This window comes from Cynoglossus semilaevis, chromosome 19, assembly GCF_000523025.1.
Source record: "Cynoglossus semilaevis isolate Cse_v1.0 chromosome 19, Cse_v1.0, whole genome shotgun sequence".
Taxonomy (NCBI): Eukaryota; Metazoa; Chordata; class Actinopteri; order Pleuronectiformes; family Cynoglossidae; genus Cynoglossus; species Cynoglossus semilaevis.
Window position 1 is genome coordinate 16239185 of NC_024325.1, and position 9000 is coordinate 16248184.

The window sequence follows — 9000 nt, forward strand, 5'->3', positions numbered from 1 at the left end:
GACACTGTTATACATGTATTTTCTGTTTTATTTTTTTGTGTTCATTTGAAAAACAAGAAAAATCGACTACAGTACATGAGTCGACGTTGTTTATTCATCAAGAGAAGATTTCACTTTAAAAACAATTCAGACTGAAGTAGCACACACACACACACACACACACACACAAACACACACACCTATCTACAATCAGAAATGTGTGCGCACACAGTAAAAAGTACTAATGTCCAATCCTATGTAACGACTGCAGAACACTGAACTGTGATTGGTGGATTACAGGGTGGAGAGAAAACGTTTGACCTATAGACAAAGATTATATTCAGACAAACAAACCATTAAACAAGGCAGATCAACAGTTCACTCAGTACTAACCTTGTCAAAGTGGGTTAGTTATACAACATCTGCTCTTCTGACAAGAACTGACACACCAACGGCAAAACACACACGCATAACACGAGCATGTGTCATCACCTGAACGGTGAGCAGAGTAAAAGATTACATCATACAGCCCCACTGACCTCTGACCTTTCAATGCCATCCAAAGTGTTATGTATGAGAATGAACAAGATTGTACTGACTGAGTAAATGAGATCCAACAAAATCTTACGACAAAGTCACATGAAACTGAAAAGGTCAGAATCCTGACCTGATAAATGTCAACACTGTCGTGTTGACATTTATCGTTTCACTGTTTTACAATAGGTTCTGATGGGACAAAAAATTAGGAAGTGACACGTGGTGAACCCAGCGGTCGTTGGGAACAGGAGCTCCTGCGCTCAGCAATCATCTGTATCGTCTGCAGACTACTGAGCCATTTTATAACGGGTAAATATCTTGCTTCTTTTTAATTAATCATTGATTACTTGACAACATTCCGGCTGACTGGATTTTCTTCCAACACGTGAACACATTGGCTTGGTGTCGTGGGCCCCAACCGAGGTCCATGAAGGAAAGGATCCAAAGACCTAATACGACAGTTCTGCGATCACCTCTGAAGGAGATGCACTTTCCTGCAGCTGAAAATATGGTCTGAAAACAGTAGTGTTTCTTTGGAGGAGTCGCCATCCTTCCCTGGTTCTGATGAAGTGTTGTGGATCTGTTTCTGATCTAGGATTGGTCGGCGATATGTTCCTGCGAAGACAACAACATAATAACAGTGTTAACCTGCCTCACATATGAAAAATTGTGCATTGTCTGATTTCTGTGTCAGTTGACAGAGTCAGAGCAGAACAACTGCTGTTACTACAGCAACGAAGGTGGAGCCATTTTGGGAAGAGCATTGTTTATGGTCAATGTACGTAATTCACGCCCCTAAAGTCGGTGGGTTTTCTTCAGTAATATCTGTTTATGTAACAGAACAAGGTAATGCATTTCAATTGTTTAACTGGAAACATTTGTGTGTTAAAATGTGCTGTTCTAAGATGGCAGCCACTTCTAGCTAACAACGGTGCCGAGTCAAAATAAAAAGAAACCGCTGTTTGGGCTCCAATTAGTCGATTCAGCTGCCAATCACATGCAGTGGCCAATCCAGGACAAGAGTTTCTATTTCAGTTCCTACAGTCGATATAGAATAGAATAGCCTTTATTGTCATTTTAACACAGGAGTACAGTCTCCCTCTTCATCCTGTGGGATGGTTGCAAAGCCGTGCTACGGGGTAAACTAATTGCCAAGACAACTGCATTAAAAAAAAAAAAACAACAGGAACTTATTGATTTGGAAGCTAAACTAAAAGAATTACAGAGGCAAACCTAAAAAAGAAGACGCATCTGATAAAAACTAAATTAAATAACATTCAATCAAGAGATACACTTAAAAACTCAGTGTTAGTCAAGCAAAATCATTATGAAGTGGTTGGCAAACCATCACTATTATTGGTTAATTGGTTATTATTTATTAAAGTAAAGAAGCAACAAACAGAGACTGAAGTGATGGCAGCATGAAATATCACCTAAATGATATCAGTCAGAGTTTGGAAATTTACTACAAAAAATTGTTCAACCTAGATTGGATAACAAGAAGCTAAGAGACTTCACGCTGGAGGGGCTAAATCTCCCAACAATGTCCGAGGCTCAAGACGAAAACCTAACAGAAGTCCAGATCACATCTGACCTGTACAAGGCACTAAGAGAATCCTTGGCACCCCAGCTGCTTAGGACATTTAGGACTTAGGACTTTTTGCAGATGACATTCTGGTGTTCTTGTCACGCTTAACAAAACTCAGGAAACAAATTCAACTCACATAAATCCCAGATGCTAACATTCAATTTCACGACAAGCCAGCAGTTCAGAGACAAGTATGCCATTAATGGAGTGAATATGTTGAAAGGACCAAAGAACCTTACAAATCCATCCTGTGAAAACCACCACCCTCTGCTCTCCAACATTAGTAATGAAGGATTTGGGCACCAGTTGAAAGATTTAATTTAATAACAAAACACCAAAACAAACAGGTCCAAGTGCAAAATAAAACGACTGGAGAAGTATTCGAGAAAATCTTGTACAACAGTTGTTAATACGGTCAAGAATACCTTCCTAGAATAACTTTCAAAGCATCATCAGTGGTTTGCATTTTTATACCTGTCTGGGTGTTACAAAGGAAGTGGGCGGAGCCTTGAGGTCCAGCCAACACGGGTTATGTGGATCAAAAGGAGTGGACGGAAGTCTTCCCATTGTTCCTAGGGGATAGAGGTGTTTTGGAACAACAGGAGTTGTCTGGGGAGTTGGTGTGAAGAGAATTTAGGAGAATTTATCTTTGAATGTTGGGGGATATGTAAATGTGTGTGCTTGGAAGGCCTTTGGGGTCTTAGCAGCTCTAACAATAAGGACTTGGACAGGTGGAATTTGTTACTTGTCCTAGGGCTGACTCAGCATCAGTGGAAAAGATTCAAATGAACCAACTTCCGAGGCTGCTTTATTGGTTTCCGTCACTTCCAGTGGAGATCCCTGATAAAAAAGTTTGCTGAATGGGATAAGTGGATTTAGTGAATTCTAGAGTCAGATACAAGACATTCCAAGTGTAAAGGAGGTCTGGCTCTCCTTTGCCTAAAAAGTTATTATCAAGCTGCTCAGATGAAACCCTTGATCCATATTTGTGACCCATGCTATTCCGCTATATGGAAAACCATTTAATGCCATTGCTCGGACACGACCCCATTGCAGGCGACACAGAGGAAGAGTGAGCTCAAATCCCATCTTGAGGTAATGCAGTAACGGTAAAATGGCAAAGTTATACAGGCAGAAGGAGCCTGTGTGGCAAACACACTGGGTTGTGGCAGCAGCCAGGGGTTTATATTATATATTATATATTATATATTTGGATTCCAGTGGACTCACCACCTGCAGGAAGGGTTAGGGGGATGAAAATGGATGGATGAATGGATGGATATTTATTTGGATCTCTTTGAAAAGACTTCCTTTAAAAGTTTTCAAAACTTGAAGGATCAATATGGAACCTCTTTAGATATTTGCAGTTAAGACATTAGACAGAAAGAATACTTGATGTGGGTACATCTACAGCGGGGCGGGGCTGTCAAGAATCTTTACTGCTCCATGCACCAATATATCCTACATAAAGGAAACATGGGAAAAGAAGGAATCTTCGTGCTGTCACTAGAGGAATGGGAACATTTAAAGGATTTCCAATGGAAATCAACTGTTTGTCATGGAGAGATTTTAATTGGAAAAACAGGGTGAGATATTTTTCAAGACCTACAATTATATATGTTTAACATAATGTGTCATTTGTTAAAAAGAAATACACAGAATATAATTCTGTGTAAATGTTGACTTTAAACTTAATAAAAAGACAATTAAAAAAAAGAATTAGGATTAGCATATGGTTAGAGCAGCGTTAGACACAGACTGAAACTTCATCATTTAGGAATTAAGATAAGGAGTGAGAACGTCTAATCTGGGTGATCCAGGAAGTGAAGGCAGAGACTCGAGCATAGACCCCGGGTCTCTGTGGAAGTCCACAGCCAATCCCAAATGATGTCACACCTGTGAAAATCAAATCAGATGGAAACTTGAGATGATTAATCTGATCATATCCTAACTGTATTATAAATTATTTTTGACTGTTGTCTGAACAGGGGTAACTGACCAATCAGAGTCCAGTGTCGGCCTTCCTGGCACATGAGTGGACCTCCAGAGTCGCCCTGAAAACATTGACACATTTAGCTCATTAAGCAGCACCAGACCAGTCCAAGTCCAGTGGGTTCAGGTGGGCGTTCACCTGACAGGAGTCAACTCCCCCCTCTGGCCTCCCGGCACACACCATGCTGGATGTGATGTTGTACTCTGGTAACTGAGCACCACATTGGTCCTGGCCCACAACAGGAACCTGGGCCTCCTGAAGGATGTCGGGCAGAGAGCCTGAGAAACACGGAGGTAAGACAGAGAGGACAGGGAGAGCCGGGTGAGATAGAGACAGTTTCCCTTTTAACCTCTCACCCATAATCCTTTCTCACCCTCAGAGTCTCGTCCCCATCCTGCGATCCGACAAGTTTTTCCTGCAGAGATGTTGTGCCCTTCAACAGGTAAACAAATAGGCTCCACCCAATCTGGCAACAACAAAGACAAAACCCTTGTCTTTTTGGCTGACTTGAATGTGTGTGTGTGGACGTTACGGTGGTTTTTGTGATGTCACTAACTGGTGAAGTTGATAGGCCGCTCCATGTGCATCATGGCAACATCCGCCTGTTTGCTGCGCCTGTTGTAAAGTGGGTGGATGATGACACGATCGACTCTGCGGGTTTGAACCTCCTCAGGGATCATGTCACTCTGAGTGTGAAGTCCCAGGACCGCCACCCAGTGGTGGAGATGAATGTTCTTTCTGTTCAAGGTTATGAAATAATCTAATGCTAAAGTCTGTTATCACTGACTTCCATGCAGCTCATGCTAAACTAATTACTTTTTGTCCTTTGTTGTAACAAGTCATCATTTGACATCATCGATGCCACTCACCCATAGACGCAGTGAGCCGCCGTGAGCAGCCAATCACCATCTATCAGTGAGGCTCCACAAACGTGGCGCCCACGCCAGTGCAGAGAGGTAATCCACGGCCACGCTCCCTTTACTGCATTCACCCCGCCCACAACACGAGACACACCTCATCGTTGACAACAAACAAACAAAACAAAGACAAACAATATAAAACAGAATTTTCTATGTTTCAAGTCAACCATTAGCTTCTCTGTTAGCCTAACTGTTAGCTTAGCCTTGGCGTTGAAGAACCTTATCCTAACATCTTGGGTTTGACCCGAGTTAAAATAACCAAGGATTATTGGATAACTAACTTCTTAACTCTCACCTGATTGGTCACTCTCTAACTTCTGGTTCATGATTTGTTGAACACCGCAGGCTGTAATGCACAGATCACAGAGGTCAGGGGTCAGAGAGGTCACCTTTGCGTAAAGCCTACATCACTCCACTCATGACTTGTTACTCACGTTTGTTGTCGCAGCTCAGTGAAATCACGTTCTCACTGGAACAGGTGTCACTTTAAAGAAGACAAAATTGGTTTTTTTTGGTTTTCTACTTTATAATATGAATAACTTTCAGCTACACTTAGTGTTCTTAGGATTAGCTCACAGTTCAGACTTGGTGTAAAGGTTTCACGATATGTGTGAGAATTAAGAGTTATGTTTATACTATTGAAGGTAGAAGCTACACAGGACATTGGGTCAACCCAGTAGAGCATCCTCAAGGTGGCGGTATGGTTACCTTCAGCCAAAATGAAAGTCACTTTCTGATTTAACTTTAAATCCTGGATTCAATGAAATTTTCTCCTAATTTGTCTTTCCATTCTGCAGTACCTCACTTTGGTCTCCAGGGTTCCATTTACTGAAAGTGTGACAATCACGAATGGTGAGTCTTCTGGCATAGAGGGCAGCAGTGAGGCATATCCAGACCTGCAGTGACAGACAGTTTAAACAGGGACAGACTGAAGGACAGACAGACGGACTGAAGGACAGACAGACCTGTGTCCCAGGTAGCGGCAGGTGAAGACTGAAAGCTCCGATGTCCATGTGTCCCCACAAACGGTGTAGAAAGAGAGCAGGAGCTGAATCTGGAGACGATGTGAACCGTTGTCCTGCAGCAGCACTGACACAGACTGAGACGTTCAAGGATCTGTTCAAACTGTACAGCTAACAAGAATCTGTTAACTGATTTATCTTAGTGATAGCAGTGAGCTGTAGGCCCCCCACCCACCCACCCCCACAGAGAAAGTCAGTAATTTAAACTCAGGGTGACACAGAAACTCTTTGTCCTCTGCTGCCTCCTGTGGTCAGTATGTGTCACAGAGGTGGTGTGTGGTTAAGGTGTTGTTGTTGTAGTTGTCGATCAGATCATTCCTGTCCAGACTCACCACAGTTGGCTTCGTCAGAACCATCTGGACAGTCAACAACACTGTTACACTGACTGTTGCCCTGGATACAACTTCCTGTTTGGCACTGGAACTGATCATCTGCACATGGAACTGTTGACACACAGTCATTATTAATCAGTCACCAATAACAGCAGCACTCTCTGTGCTTGGACTACCTGGGGATCCAAGGTCCAGTCCAGAGGTGAAGTTGGCCCTAAATCCTCTGCCAGAACCCGAGCTGTCCGTGAACAGCCACACTGTCATCTGATTGGCAGTTGAGAAGAGGTCGTGGGCGGGGCCTACCATTCCAGTCAGGACAGCTAAAAAAGTGGCTTTTCAATTAACTGATCAAAAAAAGAGTTGTGGTTAGAAAATAGACTGACCTAGTAAGGTGGAGTTTGGCCCCGCCCCATCTCGCACCTCAACCACATCATAGGTGGATTCAACATCAAAGTCCATGAAGTGAAGCTGGATGTTGTGATTTGGAGGCGCATGAAGAATCCACAGGCCTGTAGGAGATAAAAGGTCAGACATGGACCAGACACATGGACCAGACACATGGACCAGACACATGGACCAGACACATGGACCAGACACATGGACCAGACACATGGACCAGAACACATGGACCAGACACATGGACCAGACACATGGACCAGACACATGGACCAGACACATGCACTCACACTGGGCTTTGTTTCCATAGGATTGTGGGTAGTTTGGAGATGTGAAGGTGGAGTTTGGTTCCCAGAGGTCAAAAGGTCCTCCACAGTCAGCTAGACCAATCAGATCATAGAGGGCAGTTTCAGGGTCATATTGGTCTGTGTGGGCGTGTCCTTGTTAAATAGGGGAGCGTTGTCTCACCTGGTATGGGGGTGGGGGTTGTAGGAGTGGGTACAGTGGTTGGTTCAGGGGGCGCGGGCCCACAAGGACCATCCAACACTGTGATGTCATCTAATGCGATATCATTTCTTACTCCACCTTTTTTTAAGGCTTCAAACTCCACCTAAAAAGGTTAGAGGTCACACAAATACAGTGCAGAATTATTAGGCAAATGAGTATTTTGACCACATCATCCTCTTTATGCACATTGTATTACTCCAAGCTGTATAGGCTCGAAAGCCCACTACCAATTAAGCATATCAGGTGATGTGCATCTCTGTAATGAGAAGGGGTGTGGTCTAATGACATCAACACCCTATATCAGGTGTGCATAATTATTAGGCAACTTCCTTTCCTTTGGCAAAATGGGTCAGAAGAGGGACTTGACAGGCTCAGAAAAGTCAAAAATAGTGAGATATCTTGCAGAGGGATGCAGCACTCTTAAAATTGCCAAGCTTCTGAAGCGTTATCATCGAACAATCAAGCATGTCATTCAAAATAGTCAACAGCAGGGGTCCCCAAACTTTTTTCTGTGAGGGCCACATAACTTTTCCCTTCTCTGATGGGGGGCCGGGGTCAGTTTGTAACAGAAAAAATGTGACGATTGCAGGAGTGCCTAAACGTAAACATTTATTGTTTTCCAGAAAGCACAATCAAATAACCGTTTCTGGATTCTTCACAGAACAAAAGTCAGGAAATAAATAATAACACTATTAATGAAATAAATAATAATCAAATAACCCTCTCTGGGTTCTTCACAGAAAAAAGCCAGGAAATAAATAATAATATTTATGAAATAAATCTCTCAAAGTTCTTGTGTTCCTTCCTTATAATCCTTTTGTAGGTTCCAGCAGGCTTGTAGACGTCGCTGTTTGCAGCTCTCTCTCTCTCTCATCAACTTCCCTGTGAAAACCACAAAGCAAGCAGGCTGAGAAACTGAACTAAGTGATACAGCATCTGCACAGCACAACCAGTACCACTGCCAGTATGGTTGTGGAGATGGATTTTATCCCAGTAGATTTTATTATGATTATATTTGTTTATACTCAGAATGACTCATTCAAGTCAGAAAAGTGAGCTTACCTTTGTATGTTCATCAGTGTGAACTGTGGGCCTGCATCTGGCTGATGAGAAGTTGAATGTCAGGTTCCATTCTAGTCACTGCCAGTCTCAAACACTGATGCAGATGTTCATCTGTCAATCTTGATCTCATTGAATTTTTCAGCAGTTTCATGCCTGAAAATGTTTGCTCGCAGATATACGTGCTGTCAAAAAGTGTGGACATCTTCATTGCGTGTTTTCTGATGTTAGGGTACGTGTCGTTTGGGAGGGCGGCATAGAAGTCAATGAGACTGTTGGACTTGAACGCGTCTTTCAGACTCAGACGCCAACAAGGTGGAGGGTTGAGGATGGAGTCAAGCTCAACTCCCAGTCCTACTGCCAGTTTCTGGAAGACACCTTCTTCAAGCAGTGGTACAGGAAGAAGTCCGCATTCTTCAAGAAAAACATGATTTTCATGCAGGACAATGCTCCATCACACGCATCCAAGTACTCCACAGCGTGGCTGGCAAGAAAGGGCCTAAAAGAAGAAAAACTAATGACATGGCCTCCTTGTTCACCTGATCTGAACCCCATAGAGAACCTGTGGTCCCTCATCAAATGTGAGATTTACAAGGAGGGAAAACAGTACACCTCTCTGAACAGTGTCTGGGAGGCTGTGGTTGCTGCTGCACGCAATGTTGATCGT

The 9000-nt window shown here is 43.0% G+C and overlaps 1 protein-coding gene across 2 annotated transcripts in view; it reads right to left on the reverse strand.

The window, feature by feature from the left end:
* Window positions 1-3654: 3654 nt before the first annotated feature.
* The window catches only part of tmprss15 (transmembrane serine protease 15), a 9793-nt gene continuing 4447 nt past the window's right edge, over window positions 3655-9000 (reverse strand). For both annotated transcript variants that reach the window (XM_025065457.1, XM_025065458.1), the window contains 15 exons: window positions 7236-7377; window positions 7058-7147; window positions 6755-6880; window positions 6548-6691; window positions 6372-6482; window positions 5983-6106; window positions 5818-5913; window positions 5452-5501; window positions 5313-5363; window positions 4967-5111; window positions 4654-4835; window positions 4471-4563; window positions 4236-4375; window positions 4104-4158; window positions 3655-4000 (listed from right to left, as the gene is read on the reverse strand). In XM_025065457.1, the coding sequence (XP_024921225.1) occupies window positions 3885-4000; window positions 4104-4158; window positions 4236-4375; window positions 4471-4563; window positions 4654-4835; window positions 4967-5111; window positions 5313-5363; window positions 5452-5501; window positions 5818-5913; window positions 5983-6106; window positions 6372-6482; window positions 6548-6691; window positions 6755-6880; window positions 7058-7147; window positions 7236-7377 (1665 nt within the window). In that variant the 3' untranslated portion in view covers window positions 3655-3884. The remainder of the gene's footprint in view (window positions 4001-4103; window positions 4159-4235; window positions 4376-4470; window positions 4564-4653; window positions 4836-4966; window positions 5112-5312; window positions 5364-5451; window positions 5502-5817; window positions 5914-5982; window positions 6107-6371; window positions 6483-6547; window positions 6692-6754; window positions 6881-7057; window positions 7148-7235; window positions 7378-9000) is intronic.